This window comes from Sitodiplosis mosellana, unplaced genomic scaffold, assembly GCF_009176505.1.
Source record: "Sitodiplosis mosellana isolate CC-2019 unplaced genomic scaffold, AAFC_SMos_1.0 Smas_scaffold_6226, whole genome shotgun sequence".
NCBI classification, from domain to species: domain Eukaryota; kingdom Metazoa; phylum Arthropoda; class Insecta; order Diptera; family Cecidomyiidae; genus Sitodiplosis; species Sitodiplosis mosellana.
The window spans coordinates 12,777,162-12,799,194 of NW_022601467.1; the positions used below are offsets into that span (position 1 = coordinate 12,777,162).

Genomic DNA, 22,033 nt, shown 5'->3' on the forward strand with positions numbered 1-22,033 from the left:
AGAGAGAGAGAGAGAGAGAGAGAGAGAGAGAGAGAGAGAGAGAGAGAAAGAGAGAGAGAAAGAAAAAGACACACACCAGAACGGTACAACAAAAATCAACTGTGCAAATATGACATCGACCCTGGAAACCATTTGAGATTGCTTCATTCAATGGGCCGCTCTCATTGAATGGGCAATATAAATACAAAAAAGCGCATCGATCATAAAACAATTCTAAGCATTGAATCGAGAGAGAGGGAGAATAAAAAGTAAAACGACCAAATTGAATGGCTTTTCGCGCTCTATTTGTAAACGATCAAATAATTGGCAAACATTCTTTACCATCCGAAAATTATTTGACAAATTAGTAGAAGGAAAGGGCATTCAGGCGGACTTGCTGAACCGAATCGAGTAATGAATAATGCCAAATGTCGTATGAAAACAGTGGCTGATGAATTTAGCACACTTGAGAACAAAGAGAATACAACTGGGGAATTATGTAATGTGTGTCGTCAAAGGTGTGAAAGATAATTTCAGTGTGGATGTTCTCCACGGCTGAATGTCAAGTTTAATCTCATTCAAAATCACATGCAAAATTTGGCACCGTCATTTTTACTATCCGTACACACGTTCAAGGCTGTGTGCTTGCTTAACGATTATAACCGTGAATTCCGCATTGTTTTTTTTTCTTTCATTCGTATATATAATATTTTTATCACATTCCTTTGATTTCAACATAGGTTCATGTGTTTGTGTGTTTTGTTGTCATCTTAAAGATTCTGTTTTCTTTTATTTATCGCATTCAATCGAAATTCCATGGATAAAATCGGTCAAATTCGCTTTCAAAACACATATCGATCACACTTTTACTACATTCATAAGCGGTCGCCTTTTACACTATGCTCGAATCTAATTGGAAAAAAAAGTCATATGATGATGTCATACACAGAGAATATTATCATTTGGTCGCGACATTCCTTTCGCTTTTCGTTTGTATGCTATCTCTGTCTCCATCGTCAACGCGTAGACTCAATATCCATAAATTTGTTGTTTGGTCATTTGATATTTTGTATTTTCACCGATTTTCGACGCTCGGTTTTGTTTTCATTGCGTTTTTTTTTTGTTTCTCTCTCCCTCTCTATTTTTTCGATATCTCTTTCTTTCTCATTAGCTATGTATTGAAGCAAATTTCAGGTCGATTCTTATGCGACGACGACCCGAGAGATGCGTTGGATAAAGGTCGGTGTTTGGTTTCATTAAATTGAAGAAGAAGAAAATAAACGACATACGCCTCACTCATTCATTCACTCAATCAACGTATATAGTAATTGATTTTTTGGGCTTGGTCCGTTCGTGTATGTATCATTTATAACGAAGAAAAAAATCAATGAATTTTACCGCAATTATTATAATGGTCTGACATGTCACAATTTCATTGAATCAAAAACATGCGCTCCACCAAATTCAAGTAGAAAAATTGAAACTTACTCGTTAATAACAAATTTTGTGATGAGAAACTGTTTGAAACCGAGAGTTATTCTCTTCAATTCTCGTTTCTGGACAAAATGTCAATGGACACTTCTTTTTTTTTTAATCCAAAATTGGGTGCAGATTTAAAAATCAAACCAACAGAAATGAAACCAACGTTTTTTTTTCTTGCCTTTTTTTTACACAACACAAAAATTCACTTGATGAAGCCACACACAATACTGGAAGAAGAACTGACGATGACGAGTGTGCAATAAAACAAAATATGTAACTATTGTAAAATTCACTGCGCGACTATGATACGATAGACACTCAGAGTGGAGTTGTAGTGCAAAGTACTTCAAAATACAGCAAAAACACTCTCAAAACCAACAACACAGACACAAATACGAATAAATACACGGGAATAAAATGCTGTTTGCTTCTCTGTTACTCTCGCTCTACCGTGCGTACGATTAATTGCAATGGCAAAATGTAGTACGCATAAAATGTGAAATAAAATTGTAAATAAAATGTATGTTTGTTTCGTCTTGTTGGTGGTTTTGATTAGTTCGCCGCCGCCAATGCTACAAACAACCAACTCTTAACTCGTTCAATGGGCTATATGCTTTTTGTCGCTTCGTTTGTAATGGAAACAAGAATTGTCAATGTATGGTTTGGAGGTTTTAATTTTCTCGAAATATCTTGTGTGGTTTTAATCGTTTGGTTTTCTTTTGAATCTGTCAAATTGGGCACTCATACACATACAAACTGTAGAAAGAGAGAGAGAAAAAAATTGGCTTACTTTTTTACTTGTTTGGTATTGTTATTAACCGTCCAATCAAAATGGTTGTTAGCCGAAATTCGTATGGCAAAATAACACATACATATATGGCATTCGTATTTGGTATGGTGTGTGGTGTGTGGTGTGTAATGGCAACGCAAAAGGCCATTCGCCTGTGTGTGCTCGTGCCTCTCTGTGGTGTGCGTGTGTGCGTGTGTGCTTCATACATGCACAGCTACGCACCAATGTATTGAATCTCAGCATCGAACATACGGTGGGGAACCAACACTATGACACTTCCGTGTTTCACTGTGTGTTTAATCCGAATATACCGTATATGGGCAATGTATTGCCGAACACAAATCCATGACTGTGCGAGTGAAACGGCTAGCTGGTGCGCATCCTTCACCATGCCTATTGCCGTTTACGGTTAGAAAAAGACAACTCGTGCCAGTGCATGAATTTGACAATTCGTTTGAAATATTGTCATTGAAGCAAATGTTTGAATTTGCCTTTCTTCCGATTTTCTATCTGCTTTCAGTTAATTTCGAACGAATTTTTGTTTTCTTCTACACCGGTTTTTAATCCCAACCAAATGAGAAAATTCGAAGAAAAAAAAATGGTTCAAACTGACGTCAAACCGGCGGGTTTTTCAAGCTAAAAGCAACAACAACGAAAAAAAAGATCACCACATATTTATGACGTTTGTATTTCGCGCGTCTAAAATGTGTCGGTGGGATGAGCGGCAATTCAAAAAAAGCAACAAACAGAGAGGAGAAAAAAAACGATGAGAAGAACCAAGATTAGCTGCAATTTTTGTCATTTTTTTAATGATTTTTCGTGTGAAAGATCCGCACTCAAACTCAAAATCCTAATTACTGTTTTGTCGATGGATTCTTGCGACATTTGTCATTTAAGAAGCAGGCAGAGAGATAGAAACCCAACAAAAAAACTCACAGAGTAGTGAGTGTGTCACGATGTTTATTTTCTTATTTTGTCCAATTTCACTGTATGAATTTTTCCCCCTCATTGAAATTGCTTCACTTTTTTTCTCGGCCCATTCAATTTTTGCTTGCGATGCTTTGTGTTATTCAACTTTTTTCTTCTTCTTCTTCTTCTTCTGCCTATTCATTCTTCATTTTGGGCGTTTAACGTGTTTTATTTTTAAATCGATTGATGTGCATGGGCTCTTCGATATGTTCTAAATATTCATGTATTATAATTATTTTGTTGTATAAATATGTTTCATTTAAGCGGCTCCCATAAATGTGTTTGATGGCTGATTCGACGGAGCGGTGACAGCATCAATGCTAGATTATCAAGCGGTAGAGCAACATGTTGGCGGGCTATGTGCATCTCGCTCCCCCTCTCTCTCTCTCCTCTCTTTCTCTCTCTCTCTCTCTCTCTCTCTGTTTGTGTATTGCCCATCAACTGAACCCATTTGCATCGAGATCCCACGGAAAGTTGTAATATTTAATAATTCTACGTTGCAATTCGGAGCGCAGAAAGAAAATGGCGAAGCGAAAAATGGATCGTCGACGAAAATGCTTGCAAAAACCGAAAACGATCTCGCAATATTGCAACAACGTGAGGCAAATGAGCAAAAGCCAACGTAAAATATATTGATTGTAAATTTAGAAAACGTTTAAAATTAAAACCGAAATAAACTGAGGAGAAGAGAAGGAAAAAAAACCATATGAGAAGAAATAATTATTGTAAATCGTTTCGTCATATTTTTTGTGCAGTTGTACTCGTTCGATTTGAGTGTCGATGTGAATTCACATGCTGCACAAGCAGTTACAATTCACTTTTTAGCACTACATGAAATGTAGAGCTACTAATCTGCTCTTTTTTTCCTAGATACTTTTTGAGTGATGAAACAAATTATGGTGAATTTGAATTTTATGCTCATATTATTTATTTAATTTAAAACAGTGGCAGTAACGACAAATAGGTGCATAATATCTCAAAGCGCCAATCAAATTTTTATTATCAAATGTTGTTTAAAAATTACATTAATTTTTCGTATAATATTTTCTGAGTCTTGACCAGAATTAAAGTGATTTTAGATTCAATGCTCATATTATTTATTTAATTTAAACCAAAGGCAGTATATTTCAAAAAAGAAATTAAACCAAGATCTTGTAATTCATTTTGCAAATAAATATATTACTTCAAAGTTACTTTGATGAAATACATTTCATGTAGTGCGCCAAAAAATAGTTTGTTGTGAAACAACAAAATAGATTAAGTAACTAAAAACTCAAGAACGCAGAGCGGAGCGAAGCTCTGCGGTCTTGTTTTTCTCTCTAATGGTGAACCAAAACACACACACGACAATCTAATGAATGAGGACGTTCACAAAACAGTCGTCTTTAAATTAAACGTATCGAATGAGCCAGTCACAAAATTTCATTTACAGCTCGAAACTAAATACGCTTGAAATGAATTAATGATCGTATTTTTTATTAACAACAACAACAACAACAACAACGAAAAATTAAAGTGAACAGCATCACGGGATTTTTATTATTGTTTGACAAAAAAAAATTATCGCTGATTTTACAATTTTCTGCTAATTTCATTTAATTTATCGTGCGTATTCTTGTTGTTGTTGTTGTTGTTGGGAGATAGAGCATAAATGACGTTGAGGATTTGCAGTTTGAGCTTTGCAAGTGCACATTTTGCGGCTATAAATCATTGGCGCTAATAAACAAATTCGGAGGAGAGAGAAAGAAGAAGAAGAAGAACGAGACGATGTTATTTTGGATGCACGGAAGTAGTTCGCAAATTAAACAGAGATTAAAACAGAGTGAGAGAGTATGTCCGTGTTTGCGGCTAATTGTCCGAGTGATATGACAATAGGACACCGCCGCGAAAATGACATGGCAATGGAATAAATAACCACAGTCAACGGTGATCACGGTGTGCATGATCGAAATTCCTGCTATCATAGATACTACTGTTGCTGCTGCTGCTAACGTAATGATCGGCGGCGATTTGGTTGTTGTGGAAAACAAATTGGCGGATCAAGCCGATTTTAATCACTTGACGATGCAAGCGCGTCTCGCCACCGATCCTTTGCTGCCCATTCCAACTGTGTGTGTGTGGAATATATTGATGTATATCCTCAGCTGAATATGCCATGTGTGTATAGATGCATGATCAATCACACATGCTCATCACTCTTGCTCCATTGCTCTATCTCTCTCTCTCTCTCTCTCGAAGTGTACACGCGCGCGACTACGAAACACACAAAGATCCGTTCGAAGCGGTTATAAATAATTTCGACGCGAGAAATCATCATGCGCGCATTGATCTCCAAGTATAGACCTTTGGGACGTTGCCAACGAACTGGGGTGCGCAAATTAATATGCGCAACATTCTTTTATAGTACTTTTTCTCACTCGCACTCTCTGTGTGTGTGTCTCAACTATACCCATACACACATGCATCTCTCTCCCTCTCTCTCTCTCCCTCTCTCTTTGACGAGAGAAAACAGGAGGCTCTTAAGTGTCGATTTTATTTTCCCGTTTCGTGCTTCGCTCTTTCTCTGTTTGTTGCTCGCGTGTTTCTTCACAATTTTTTCACGTCTCGTTCCTTTTGTGTTCAAGCAACGCAACATTTACAAATCGATGAAGAAATGAACAAGAAAATTTCAACGTAATTTAATTTTTTTTCTTCACCATGTGCACGCATTGATGAACGACGATGAGCCAATAATTTATATATAAATTAAGATAATAAATACTCCAAAATTGCCTGGCACATTTCCTGACCTTTTCTTTTCCACAAACGTATGCTTGTTTTCTATTTTTCATCGCCGATAAAAAGTGCAAAGTCGAATCACATGATCAAATTTTTCCGTTAGGCTTTTAAATTACATTTTCCGCATTCTTCGATTTGAAAGGAAACAAAGAAGAAGAAGAGGAGGAATTGACAGGACGGGCTCGTTGTTTACGCACAATTTCCATTTGAATAAGCCACGAGACAAAGGAATTGAGTTCATTGCGTCGCATTCAACGTTGACGCGGTAATTTCTCCATTTTCCAATGGAATTTTTACCAAAATCCCCTCGGAATTCCCGGCGATCGTATGCCATTTCATCGGAACGCACCACTCTCATTCGTCTTGTACCCGTCGCTATTATTGTTTATATTTTTTCTCATTTCACTTTTTTTCTTACCAAAGATGGAGATTCGTGAAGCAAAAACAAAATGCGAAAAACAACATTTCGATGGGTTTTTCTTCGAAGGATATTTCGCATCAAAGTTGGCAGTGTGCCATTCCGAAAAAAAATGAAAAGAAATCATTTCGTCTCTAGATGAAAGATAAATACAAGCGTTTTCGAACCGAATTAATCAGCTGTTTCATCTCGCGCATACATGATTATTTTTGTTGGCGTAAGGCGACGTGTCGCTTTGGAGAATCGCCAGTCATGATATAAGCCCAAAAGGATTGCTTATGATTCAATTAACATCGCATCGTCGCTTGTCCGTTTTTCCACTTCATTTTTTTTGCCGTTTCGTTTCGCTTTTTGTTTTACTTTGACGATCTTTTTCCTTGACTTAACCATGTCGTTGTGATGCATTTCATCTGCACAAATGAGAGTACTTTTTTTCTTCATTATTATATATATATATATATTTCAGTTTAATTTGCGATCGTTAACTTGCTGTTTCGTGGAACATTAATAAAACAAATGAAAATATACATGTTAAAATCCTGCTCTTAAATGAGCCGCAGATCACAGCCAAACCGAATGATTGTATCATTCAAAGATGTAGGATATCTGTTTATTGAAAGAAAAACGAGAAGTGATCGGCTCAGTGTGATCTGCTGGCACAGCGTTGCACTCACAAATCGAAATGCAATTTGCGCTCTCATTCGGCAAATGCAGCATGTTGTTGTGTTGAAATGTTTCGGACTGTTGCAGCTATTGGCGTTTCTTTCGTAGGGTTTTTTTTCTCCACTCTGTATGTTGTTTATCGGCTTTCGTAATAAACATGCCGGCCCGAAAATCGAACGATCTTGTTCAAAACTCACAAAATCAATACGCAAACACACATTTGATAAATTTAGACATTAGTACGTACACGATGTGTATCGCATGTTTAGAGGTAAAGACCTAACCGCTCGTTGGTAGAAGAAGCAGAAGTAGAAAAAAAAATTCGTTGAATTTTGTGTACATTTTCGTCACTCTCTTCCCAACGAGAGGAGTCGCGCGCGCGTGTATTTGTCAACGACACAGCGCATTGGGAACAAGAATTAGACGTGACTTGTACATGAAATTGAAAGTCTTTTTATTTTGACGAGGGGACAAAAACACACTGAGAGAGAGAGAGAGTGAGTGTGAATCAGCGTTCATTCGAGTTTTTAATGATGCTTTCTCAATTTATAGCCCGGCTAAAATTAGATGCACTCCGGAGTATTCTGATTTCATTTCTTCTAACTTTGACTTTTGACTTGTAATACAAAAACGAGCGCACGACTCTTTCATTCAAATGACGGCGGCGTTGTCGTTGCCGTTCACAACATTGCTCTGTCTCAGCTTAATTCGTGCTGATGGATTTAAGATGGCATCAAAGAGAATGCGACGTCTTTTTCTATTCACACAATGCCAAGGATTTTATTCTGATTACTATCATACACACCTTCTTTTTTTTCTTTACCACCGAAATCGTGCGGGTCCATTCTTCGGTCGTTTCTTCAATCTCCGTTTCCGATCCAGCCATTTTGATGCGTTTTGTTATGAAATTCAATTAGCAACGATAAAATAAATCCTCAACGTTAAGCGAACCACACGGTTTTATTGTAGCACACAATCACACTCTTTGTTGTCAACGTTTCAATTGTTTTCTCTCTCTCTCTTTTCACCACTTTTTTTCCTTCTTTCAAGAGAATTTTTCGAATTGATTTATTTCATCATCACTCAAATGGGCTTTTATATTTGATTTTGTTTTTTTTTTCACAACAATTCGCTTTGTCAACACCACAATTCCCGAATTTTAATTTATGCTTGGCCGAATGCAAATGATTGTAAACATGACCATACCCGGACTATCTTCACCATCAACTCCGAACTCTCCCAAACAAAAACTAAAAAACAAATCGTCAATGTACTTTTTTCATTCGTTGTTTTTGTTCGATTTTCGTTTATTTTCACCCTGTGTCACAATAACTGACGAGAAAAAAAAATCCCGATAGATTATCGTTTTATAATAAAGGAGAAAATAATAAATGGTATGTTGGGAAAAAAAATCGACGTTTTTCTCTTTCTCCTTTCGATATCGTTCGAATCACGTATAAAAACGTCGGGCAGAGAGCGCGTCACACGCGTACGATTGAACTAACATTGAAAACATTTTTTGCGTTGATCGAAAGGCGTTCAAAATTCAACAAACAATGGAATAGAATGTCCGAAAAGTCCCCAAACGATTTCGAATAGTCACACCAAAAAAAAAAAAAAAAATTATAACAAATATAAACACGGAGCTCACAAATTGAAATCGCGGGCGAGAAGTAAGAAATCACACCGTAACCAAAAATTTTATCCAACGAAACATCACTGAGACCAACAAAAATATAGATTTTTATTCACATCAAATAAATGTGAAAGCAAAAGAAAGGAAACAAAAAAATTTCTGTTTTGTCTCGCAAGTTCTTGCATCAACAACACTCAAATTTCAACTAAACGGCATGGCACCCATTGAAAATACGAGGTGGAAAAATGAATTCACGTAAAATAGATAAATGGAAAAAAAAAATCGGATGAAAATACAAACGAAAATTTGTTGGTTGAGTCGGATGGAAAGAGAGCGATCGAACGGTGAAATGAGATGGCAAATGTACAGCGATGAATCTTAATGGCGCGATGATTGTGAATGCCTTGCATATGTGTGTCGTGGTGCGCTATTATGGAGTGCGCGCTCGGTAGATTTTACGAAAAGCGCGTCAATATTTTCCTCTCACATCATATTTTTCATAGAGGAGAAAAGAAGAGCCAACAACGCAGCCGATATTCATACGTGTACGATTGACGAAGCCCCAAGCAATAGCATCTTCTCTCACCTTTTAGGCTTATATACACACAAACATACACGCGCGCACACACACACACACACACACACACACACACAACCACATCAAATTCCATAGAATCTTTCCTATTGGAGTATAATGCAGTGACGCATACATCCAAACGGAGTTGTGCCCATCGAAGCATCTGAAAAAACGGGAAATCATCTTGTTGACTTCGTCATCATCAGACGTCGGTCATTTTACTTGCTTGTTTGTATTGGCTCCTTTTGAATCCTACACACCTTTCAAGCAACATCAGGTGTTATTCGCGACAATCGATGACGCGATCGCCACAAACAAATTCTCGCTTTTTTTTTCACACGGTTTGCGTGCGTGGAAAATGTGAAGAGTGTTCAATTTCTCTAACAAGGATTGATTTACCAATATTTTTACCACATTTTTATTTTCATCGATTACATAAAACCCACCATACGTTCATCATTACACGAGCAATTTTCATGGTCTCTCATCAGAAAATATACGGCTCAATGAGACGAGCTGATTGATATGCCATTTTGTTGTCATGGCCATTCGCAAAAGTTCACGTTGTTCAACTAGTTCAAAAATAAAAGTAAAAACAAACAATTTCCGGGAAGATGATCTGCCATCGTAATGTGTTTTACATTCAACAAAATGGATTCCAGCGATTGAGCTTTCCGAGAACAAAAGAGTGAGAGACCAATTTAAATCACCATCGATTTTTGACAAAAAAATGAAGAGTAAAATATTCCATCACGTGTTTGTCGTAGCTTTGTGACGACACGTACACGCACACAAACGGAACAGCCTTTGAATATAATCGCAGCTCTCGATCGCACCAGAAATTGTTTTTCGCTAAAAATAGATCATCCGAATGCTAAAAATAGTCATCAGACTCGGTTTAAATTTAAATCCGGTGCTAACACTGGTCTTTGTGTGTGTGTGTGTGTTTGTGTATTTTGGGAGAAAAATAGGAGCACTGTATTGCGCTTAGGTTTTTTTGCTATCGCATTGTTTGTTTGACGGGCAAAAATTCACAGTGATTTAATATGTCCATACGAAATTGTATTGAGAATTGAATATAATTCAAGTTGACTGGAAAATTGTCTGTGTTCTACATTCACCTCCACTCGGCTCGAATTAGACTTGTTCTACAACATTTCCGTTATGGTTTTGCTTTCAATCGATTGGATTTTGACGCATCTTTTACACAGTTGCGGCCCGTGTCAACCAACTCTTCTTTGATTGATGAAATAATGTGAACACGTGCAGAGATCTGCAGCATGCATGTGTTCATTCGCATGTTTAACAAGTTGAATGCTTGTACGGCGCATAGGTAAACATTCAGTCCCGTGCAAAAACAGCAACAACAACATTTGCTGCGAATTGTCTAATTATCGTACCGAGATTCACGGTTTCAAATTTGTGCGCGTTCATTGCAGTTGCGAATGAAGATGTTGTAATCCGTTGCCAAATTGGCAATCGAATGATTTACGTACTGATGCGGATGTAAGCGATGTGCCGTGATGCTGATGAAAAGGATCGTAAATTCAGTTTGTGTTGCCGGAAGCTGAATTGTCATTGTTTCAATGAGCATCGCGGCAAAACTTGGGACATCTTTTCGATTGATCCTGACGAAAGCGGATCTACAGAACTATGAATTTTTGTCACTTTCCCAATGAAAGAGAACCGTATGACTGCTTTTTTTTCTAGCTGAATCTATATATTTTTGTAGCTGAATTTGTATATTTTCTTTCTCTGAACTTTTTTTTTTCGCACAGCTTTCTTTCTTCATCGGTAACATGTGCCAGAATTCGGCGAACACAACCACCGGTGTGTATGCATATAACCACATATAGGCGCCTATTATTTTTTATTTTGATGAAATGACCTCTGTAGAAGAGCCAAATAGAATTTACAACATTTTTTCGTCTATCACACGTTTATCGCTCTCCTTCTCTCACTCGCCATCGCCAAATGGCAACGCTCCACTCGCAAAAAATTAGTCCTATATTTACGCATTTTATATTTAACTCCGCAACGAACAATGCGTTGGATGAAAAATTCAAAAAATGATTTATAGAAATAATCCGGTGGCATCCATAGAATCCAATTTCAATGGAGATACACACAGAGTGGATATCAACACATATGCAAACGTAAAGTGGCAAACATTTGATCTGAATATTCTTGCAGAAATCTAGTTCGCTTCAGTATACAAAGTCACTTTTTGCGATTTGATTCATCGGATATACCGAGTGTGTGTGTGTGTATGTTATTTTGGCCGATATTGTTTTTGCGCTCGTTGCTCGTAGTGATAACGTCACTTCACCTTGAACTGAACAACGTTTTATTTGTTTGATGAAAACATAGCGAAAAAATTGGTTCAGTTACGCAAAAAAGAATCTAGTTTTCGGTTAAATGGATGAAAAGGCCATTAATGGCGTTTATTATCATTAATAATCGATCGGATTAAATGCACTGAAATAAGCGGAAATCCATAATTTCCAAAGCGGTTTGTGGGAATCATAATCGATCAGATTATTTGTTGTTTACATATTCAAAATGCCCATTTTCATTCCAATCGGAGTATTTCAAATATATTCACAATGGCAAACCACAACTGTGTGGCAATTGAGCCGTAACACCGTTTGCATCGCGCTCATGTACTCGAGCGCTGTCACTTCATTCGAACGTGTGAAATATAATAAAATGTCACAACAAATCGTAAATGTTTCTCACAATGTGATTAGTTTGGCGCGACAAAATAAATAAATAAGCTTAAGTCACATCATTCTGTCGTTTATTCATTTATTGGTGCATCATTCGGGTTAAGAAAAAAACAAACGGCAACAAGAATTGTATATCATTCTAAAATAATGTGTGTATGTGTTGACTTCAAGTTCAGTCAACAGTTTGTGGTGTCGTATCTAGTTCAATTTTGTGGATACAAGGTGAGAATATTTCAAATTTTTCTTCATCAATTTTCCAAAAATAGAAACATTCCAAATCGACGCAATAGTTTTTACTTTACGAAATCCGAAAAATTCACGCTTGATACATTTTCACTTCACGACATTGTTTACATTGTTTTATTAAAAATTGCTAATTTTCATGTTGAGCGCTCATTTTTCAAAAGTGACGACACATTTTCGTTTTTTGTGTTCAAGTTTTGTATCTTGGTTCGTTCTATTTTCGATTGAAATCGTAAGAACAAGGGAAAAAGAATGAACAGTGCAGGAAACGATCTATGAATTCCTCGAAGTGGAAAATCAATCCATTAGTTGAATTTAGATTGCATTAGGCTACGTTACTATCTGTTTATAGCAGAACTTTTGACGATAAAAGTCTAAAGTCTCGTTTGTTTTGTTTTGTTTTGCTTGTCGTCAGAGCATCTCATGTAATTGCTGCAATGCATTTGGCAAAGTCTTTGTAATTGCATCTGATACTTTTGTGCAGATGGATTATGAGCATGTGGCTTGATTTTATGGTTATCCTTCGATATGTTGCCAAAATATGCAGCTACAATTCGGTTAGGACATAAAAAAGAGCAGAAGACACAAAAAACACCAACAACAACAATTTCCGTACACACAAATTGCAAGCTAATTGAATGCATAAGATTTCCGTTATGCTAAAACTAAGCGATAACACAACGCACACACACTCTATCCCGATAATTGCTCAAGTTGAAGGCTTTTTCTGTGCTGTATCGTGTTGTGAGTATTGTGTTAGCGTAAGTTTGTACGGCAATACGCCCAAATGTATGCTAATCGCTTGCGAAATTGATGATAACATATATCGAAAGTTTTTGCGGTAAACTTCGTAATTTTATCAATGTGTATCCATCAAATGTGTAGCGGTCAGATCATTCGGAAAGCTATTTTTGTTTGCTCATTCTCTCTCTCTCTCTCTTTCTCTCTCTTTTTTTTCTATTAGTTTAACGCACCATACTCTAATCAGGAAACGAATTTGCTAACAAAATAGTTTGCGGGCTATTTTGTATTTTCCGACAACGATGACGACAACCACGACGCATCCGAAATATACAGCCGATTTCACATTTGAAATGGGCACATGTTTTACGTATGTTCGTATGTTTCTAGTTCATTCTTTCGAATATAAAAATAAAAGGAATTGAAATTTAATGTTGCAAATAAAACTGCGGTGGACAATAAAGAGAGAACGAAGAAGAACTAAAATCACCGTCGTAACCCAGCCCAATATGAAACTGAAGTCGGCTTTAAGAGTGAAAAATCAACGAAATAAATAGAGAGAAAAAAAGAGAAGAAAAGAATCAACAACAGCAACACACTGAAGAAACAACAAGTCAAATAAAACAAAAGCCGAAAGCAAAAAATCTGTCACGAAACATTTACTACGTTTTCTTTTTTGGTTTGCGCGTAGTCCTAAATCAAAACATTTTATAACATGTTTACAGTAATATTTTCTCTAACTCTTTTGCTCATAATGAAGCACTGTGCCTAACGCATAGACACATTTCACAGCCGCCTATGTCTGTTTCGGATGTGAGTCTATCTCGCTCTTGCTCTCTCGTTCACGCTCCTTTGCTCTCGGCCATAAGCTTTATTTTTTCCTACTCTCTTTTCATGCCATCGTGTTTCTCTTAATTTCATCGGTGCTTTATTTATCGTACAAATGATCTGCAACGTTCGACCGCAGCCGGGCAAACCAATCCGAAATGTTTTGCTCTGATTTATTTATTTTGCTTTTTTTTGACAACTCAGTTTTCATGCAGCACAGACAAACGGAAAATCTGTTGCTGAATCTCCATCCAATGAATGATATAAAAATAAACGCTGATTTGTTGTTGTTGCTGCTGGTATTATAACGTAATAATATCGAGCCAATTTTATTTCGTAAATTGCATATGATTTTATGGAAGTTTTTATCATTGTCACACGGGTCGATTCGTGAACACGACTATTTAACAAGGTTCGAAGTTATACAAAACGTCCATGTCGTTTTATTTGTAAAAGCATTGCTGTTGCTGTTGCTGTCGCAGTTGCTATTGTTGTTGTTGTTTTTCTTAGCCATTGTATCTGCCTTGCAAAACAAACGCATCATCCCATTGTGATCCATTTTTGTGCAGTCTAGTGATTCTTATTGCAATGTAACGCAATAAGTGTAGCATTTCTTTGTTTTGTGCTTTAATAAATCTGGGAAATTTGGACTTGGTACTTTGAGCTCGAGAATAGAATCATGCACCAGAGCTTGTGTGGTGTGTACGTGTTTATATTTTCCGCCTTTTTCACAATTTTCACTCACAACAAGATAAAGAGGAGAGCATTAACAAAGGAACAACGAGACAAGTGATGAGTCGTCATATGAATGGGCATGAAAATGCACATGGGAATCGCATTCGGAACTCTCTATCTCTATCTCTATCTCTCGGGCAGTGTAATTCCAAATGAAATATAATTTTTTTTTCTCTTCTGTTTGTTTGTCGTCGTCGTTAAGTTCATGATTCATGGCGTTCAAATCCTTTTGTTGTTGGCTGAATGACGTTGAGTGCAGTATACACATATATTAGTACTTAGCTTATGTCACTTCAGGCCAAAATCATTTCGTTAACAATTTTCATTGAATTTATTGCCGAGTTCTTATGTTTGCCGCAATCAAAAAGTCGGGGGATTATTCTTATATTTGATTACAGCTTTTTGATAGAAAAAAAATGGATGAAAAACTCTTGACTTAACCATGAATTGAGGCGGATTCTCAAGCACCCGTCCAACATACACACACACACACATGCACACAGGCCCAATTGCAGCAACAGCTACAACGAAGGAATGAAAAAGAAAGAAAAAAACACAACGATGATAGCTCATTTAATTTCGTCATTCGGTTGAATCGTGCACGTAGATCGCATTCAATTCTTGACTGCTTCGTGTTCCTGTTTGAATAATGTTTTAACGCTTGAAAGCTTTTGGAAAATGACCGTTTCGATTTATTACGAAATGGTCTTTCGACCAATCGACGTTGAAAATGGCAACCGAAGTGCTTCGCCTTTCCTTCTCTCCCTCTCCCTCTCTTCGTCTCTTTTACATATATGCACACACTACATTGTTACAGCTACGTTATTAAATATGTATCAAATATTTTTAGATTTAATTGAATAAACAAATTGTGTTGCGACTTCTACCGCCTTTTTCATTTCATTTCTTTTCTCCTCTTTTGTTCGAGCGAAAGAGATAGAGAGGGAATGAAGTAAGAAAACCAAAACGGCTTCGACCACTCGAATACTTTTTTTTCCGTCTGTTTTTGTGATTATTTCTGCCCAACGTTCTTTTTTTTACGAAATGCAGGAAAATGACCCGACTGACTGATTCGATGGCCGCCTTGATGATGCTGTTGTACTCTCTCTCTCTCTCTCTCTCCCAATTTTGTTCAGCGTTTTTGTGCGATCCAAAAAATGGCGCTCTTCTTTATCTTAATTACTATTACACATGTATTGCTTGTGTGCGCGTCTGTTTTCTTTCAGCTTCTATTTATTTATTTTCTTGCTTCGATCTATTTCAAGTTTTGATCTTTAATTTCGGTTGTTGCTAAAAATTGGATGTTTCATTTTTGTTTCGTTGTTTGGCTGATTTCCTTTTGCTTTTTATTCACTTACTTTATTTTCCGCTCTTGCTCATCGTGCTGATGAATAATAATGGCTGATTTTCTTTCTCGCACATTCAATGCGAATCGATCCGAGTTCGCAAAAAAAAAAACAGATAAATCGTCGAGGCTGAACTCTGACGTGACGTTGCTATGAATATGATATGTGTATATGATGTGGTCACGACCACGGTCATCAGGCGTTGCACAATTCGAACAGTTTTGAGCATTCTGCGTTTTCTTTACGGTGTTTCAAATCTCACAATTCAATCGAACGAACGATCGACTTTTCTGCGAAATATTGTTCATTTTTTTTCTTTGCTACGCAAATACTGAACATAAAATATACACACATCCGCCGAACCTTATGCTAATTCGTCAAAATGATGAATATTTATATTTTCAGCCGTTTGGATGTTGCTATTTTTCATCTCTCAATTTTTTTCAATAGTTTTGTAATCCCTCTGGCTTAAATCGAGCGTGTTTTCCGCCATCTTCTTCTTCTTTTTTTTGTCGTGTGTAAAATTGAAATTCACTTAAACGCACAAAAACGCTTGATTCCGCTGTCGCACGTCGTTCTGGTGCGTGCAAAAAGTTCTCATTAGATGAAATTTGCGCTCAACCATACTACATCATTCGTGGCATGGGTAGCCGGGCATGTACGTGTGCGCGCTCGGTAATGTGCAATAATTCCTTGTTTCAATTTCAGTGAAAACACAAATTCGTGTTCACATAACAAAAGCATTAATTTACATGTTGTGAATGTAGACAACTAAGTCCACTTTACGGTTGTGAAATTAGCCGCGAATTCAGTCAACAGCCGAGTGGGACTAGATAGAAGAGCGAAGAAATGTGATTTGTCTTGTGCATTGTCATATTTGTTGGTGTTTGGGAGCGACAGAGAGGGAGAGAGGGAGAGAGCAAGATAGGGAGAAAAACAGAACGACATTTGAGAAAAATAAAATTTTCGGGAGGAAAAACTAAAGAAAATGCGCAAAGGAATATTGGCGGCGATGGCACAAAATAAAGTATTATGCGAGTATTTATTTTTTCTTAATTTCTTCAGTTCTTAATTTGCTTTCGTTTTGATTTTGTTGTTGTGTTCTTCTTCGGGTGAGTTTTTTTTCGCGTACTGTGTGAAAAAGAGAAACTTCGCTAAATCGGCAAAGTGCTCTTTAAATAACTTTTTTTTTATTCTCTCACACACTGTTTTGTTGCCCGTGACGATGATGATTTTGTATATTTCCCTATGTTTTTTTGTTTAGTTCGTCGATTTACTCTCTCTCTCTCTCTTCCTCTCTCTCTCTCTCTCTCTCTCTCTCTCTCTCTCTCTCTCTCTCTCTGTGGCATCAGTGATGTGCTACATCATTGTGCTATAGTTTGCCAAAAATTGACAAGGAAATCATCACATAATTCATTTTCGCGGCGATAGCCATTGCGGCTTACAACAATTACTACTTTTACTACTTTTACTGCTGTAAATGTACACTTTTGACTGGCCGACACATTTGTTCGGTGTGCTTTTTTTTATCACTTTTCGTATGCAATTCGGTTGACGTTTATTATTTGCAAGATGAAAGATATGAATTACCGCCTTATGATCAATTTCATCGCGCTATCAACTCACACACTTCTGTTGTTGATCTGGGGGCGACATTAGCACGCGCTTGACAAAGTGTGTATAATCGACGACCCGCAAAAAACGTGCAAATATCCAAGCGTTCGGATATCAGTTTAAAATTTATGTGATGTGAGTCTCGCGCCTGTTCTATTTATTTATTAATTTTTTGTTCTTCTCTTCATTTTGACTTAATTTTGTGCCTGATGGCCTTACAGACCTTAATAATTTAATCATCTGATCTGTAGCCAATTAAATCACACAATATCATAAACATCAATTTGTATATCAACTGGGAAATTTACCTCTTGAATGCGCATGCTTCGCGTCACTGTCTTCCGGATCACCCCAGTTTCCACGATCTCTTCGGCGAATTTATCATCATCCGTAAAGGTTTCGGGTTTTTCGACGGGATTCTCGATGTCTGCCATTTTTGGTGTGTTTATTTTTCTTTGTTCACACAAACTTATTTATCGATTACACACAATCACACATACGAACACAAAGGAAAAGAAAACTTGTTTAGTGACAACAAATATTGGAAACGATTGAATTTTGCCTTTTATAACGATAAAATAATTTTCCTCTTTGTAACAATGGGATTTCTTTTATATACAAAACACAACATGCACTTTTCGTATAGGATTCCGTCAGATAAATACCTTTCAATTCACATAAAAGCCGCACTCACAAAAATTTCAATCGCTCTATATCGATTCAATACAGCCAAATGATATCTATTCGATTTCTTTCTTTTTGACTTTTTTCCCTATCTTTCTTGGGATAGGATCGATATTGAGAAAACTTTTCACACCAATTTTATTTACGTTATACACGAGAGCTTCAGATCAATGCACAGAAATACCTCGCAATGTGATAATTTCATCTAGCATTCGATTAACAGGTTGAATGCGAACGGATTTTTTTTTTCAAATTCAAACAGAAAAAAAAAACAAACAAAATTTAAATGTGCAATTTTTCCGTGAATAACGACCACATTGAAACGGGGCGCATAAATCACTTATAAAATTAATTATTTTTTTTTCGCGATTTCGTTCACGATAATTGGAGCGCTTGACTAACGATTCAAAATAGGCGCTACAAATGTCTGATTAATGGATAGCGATAGCTCTTACGAAAAAAAAATGAAATCTCTCTTTTTTTCTAATTAACTATCTGCACTGTTTGTATGTTTTAGCCTGACTGAATTGATTTCCCAAAGAAGCGACGACGATCAACCGTCGATATGCCTATTTTCTATTGTGTGGCGAGAGATGAGGATCTGTTTCCCACTGATCGCATATGAGGCTGGGACACACAATCACAACTACACACATACGTACAAGCGTCGAAAATGTTTTGCGAACAGCGCAACTTTTTTTCCGAATTGCCACTCTCTCTCTCTCTCTCTCTCTCGATCTCTCTCTCTCTCGATCTCTGTCTCGAGAGCGCGCCTTAATGCACATCTATCGCGTGCGGGAGTGAATGGGTTTGTGTGTGTGTGTGCTTGCTTGAACTAGATGTGATTGTATGGGTCCGCGTGCGCCAGTATTCACATTTCACATTGGAAGGAATAACTGTATGGCGCATGTTATTATATCGGCTGCAGCAATATTCGTTCTATATTTAAATTATATTCATAAAGTATAACATATAACAATTATAAGAGCCGAGTGTGAACAAACCACTACTATGTAGTTGTGATAAATTTTTTGTTATTTTGCCTAATCTGTTGGCGACATTTGCCTCGGTCAAATTTGAACAGCAGCAACAACAACAAAAAATGAAGTGAAAAACAAAACAAAGCGCACAACGTATCGTATGGGGAAATTTTTTTCCTCAACGGAAAAACAACGACACACGCACAATTTTTGCCCGTCTCCACTCTACACATTTCGGTAGCATCGCCGTTCTGATGCCTACTATACCAATCAAGTAATTCGTATGTCATAAATGTGTGTAAACACTTGGCACGGAGTCGTCAACGGATTGGTAGGCGTTCAACGGAAAACTTAAAGTGTTTCCCATAAGCCAATTAATGAAACTGATTTTCAAACCAAAAACAAAAAAAATTTCCCTGACACGAACGAGCAAAAAAAAAACAGCACTCAGCGTCGAGCAACAGCATCACAAAATATGGATGCTGTTGTGGATGTTTTCCAAGTGTTTTGTGTGTGCGTAGCATTTAATCCTATTAAGATCTTTGTGCGGAAAAATTTTCAATTCCAAACAAAAACAAAAATAGTCTATATGCCTTGTTAATGTAGTATATTGATGAGGTATGGGAACTGGGTGCGAGTTCATTGCGAACACTGAGTCAATACCGATGCTACCATATTTGGTATATTATGCGATACGCGCAAAATAAAATAGTTTCAAACAACAAATACCGAATGAAAGTTACATTGTCACCGCGTCATAAACAGATTACCAACAATTTCCCAAATTTCAAATGTGCGATATGCTTCCGCGTGTAATTTTTTTCACGGATATTCGTAGAATTTCCTGGCATTGTGACGAAATGATACTGAACAATGGAATTTTGCACAATGAATGATAAAAAAATATAAGCGGCGCCTTTATGAATCGTCCTGTTTTTTTTTGTTTGTTTCAAACAACGATCAACTTCACAGAAGAATATCTCCTTTGTCGCAAACAATGATACATTCGGGACATATTCAACTGAACATTTTCGATGATTTCAGACAAAAGACAAACAGTTCACTTAGACAAAAGGAATGGAAATGAGAAACCAAAGTCGAAATCACATCGTTTATAAAACAAAACATGTTCAATTATTTTACACCGTGGCATTGTCAATGGAGTCAAAATTCGATCGATTCCATTGATAATAAGGCTTATTAGCGTCAGGAAACAAACAACAAAACCAGCAACAACAACAAACGGAACGTATTTTTCAAATTCCAACCACATGCTTACTATTTACATCAATAAAATAATATAGGACGTCGGACGCAAAACAACGGCATACAAATCATTTTCCATTTGTTTAATAAATCAATCGTTGGCTGAAATGAAATGCGCTGGCTGGCTGCTACATGTGAATGTATATACGCTATATTTGATTGGTGTTCATGGTTTGATTAATGAAAACAACCATTTTGCATGTATACAACTACCGACTTAGAGAGCCAAAGACGATGTGTGAAGAAGAAAAATTACAACCGATGGGAAAAATCAAGAGGAAAATCAACGAAATGGATTGAACCAAAAAAAAAAAAAAAATAAGCACATAGAAGAAGGTGGGATGTTAATGTATGTCAGCGCATGCGAAAATATTTACACATTTATCAACAGTTTCAACGGCGACGATTAAAGTATATGCTGTTTTTTTTTCTCATCTGTTGTTCACCATTGTGAAGTGATAACTAAGACCCAATCACAAAAGAACGAGAGAGAGAAAAAACACAACATCACACCAGCAACAAAAATAAAAATAAAAACGAACAAAGCAAAAACAATGCGCATATATGAATAAAACGAAACTAAATGGGAAAAAAAGAGCACAGATTTAATAAATAAAATGTGAACAAGCCAATGAGCAGGAAGAGTGATTATTTCTAGAGCAGAGGAGAGTACACATCCAGACATATGAGGATTTCCAAAATCGCGAAAATCCTCTATCGCATATCAAGTTCGTTACATAAATACTATTGATGCGGGACACATTTGAACGGGAAAAAAGCTTAAAAGCTACTCTTCAACTCAACACTCGGCCAACACTCATACACTGATGCCACACCGTCGCATATACATAACATCATACTATAAACATAGTCGCTGTCTCTCTCTCTCTCTCTTTCTTCCTGTCAACATCATATTGAATACGCACGAACACCATCGAATGGATGGCGACAAAGTCCAACAACAATAGCTCTTATCGCATCGAAATTGAAACATACGCTGCTGTTGCAATGTGTTGTGTGATACTGAAAATACATTTATATACATATATGGGGAGAATTTGATTCGTGTCGCTGTTTCGGTCGGTGTATGGTTACGTTTGTTGTTGGATGGAAGTTGGAGAAGCACACAAACCAGAGAGATGGTGATATAAAGAAATTGGAGAAAAGAGCGGCAAACGAACGAACGAGATGGAACGATACGCAAAATCGTGTAATCGACAGAGAAATCTAGCGAAACAATGAGAGTGAGTGCGAGTGCTATGTAGACGTATAAAATAATAATCACAGCACCGTATATCTGAATGATGTCTGTTGATGTGATGCTTACGAAAGTTACTGTCTTTTACTTTCCATACAATATCATTATTAGTTCCATTATGGGTCTGGTTTTTTCTCTCTCACACTCATTCGCTCACTCTCGCCTCGTCTCTTTTCGCACAGAGTAGAATGCATGTATATATGTACTGAAATACTCGGCTAACTCGACTGTTGCTATTGATGCTGCTGCTGCTGCTGCTGCTGCTGTTTCTGCTGTGGCTGCTGCTACATGACTAAGTATGGTTTTGGTTTTTACTT

General features: G+C 37.0%; 1 protein-coding gene across 14 annotated transcripts in view; it reads right to left on the minus strand.

Moving 5' to 3' along the window:
• LOC129579497 (tropomodulin) overlaps nucleotides 1–18,790 on the minus strand; it is a 34,316-nt gene extending 15,526 nt beyond the window's left edge. For 2 of the 14 annotated variants that reach the window (XM_055469643.1, XM_055469642.1), the window contains exons 1-2: nucleotides 18,194–18,784; nucleotides 17,837–17,996 (exon numbers count right to left, since the gene is read on the minus strand). In XM_055469643.1, coding sequence (XP_055325618.1) covers nucleotides 17,837–17,962 — 126 coding nt within the window. In that variant the 5' untranslated portion in view covers nucleotides 17,963–17,996; nucleotides 18,194–18,784. Of the gene's footprint in view, nucleotides 1–1,467; nucleotides 2,097–7,090; nucleotides 16,741–17,836; nucleotides 17,997–18,193 lie in introns of those variants that run through there. The other 12 variants (XM_055469644.1, XM_055469635.1, XM_055469645.1 and 9 more) reach the window with 11 other exon arrangements.
• Between the last annotated feature and the right edge of the window lie 3,243 nt (nucleotides 18,791–22,033).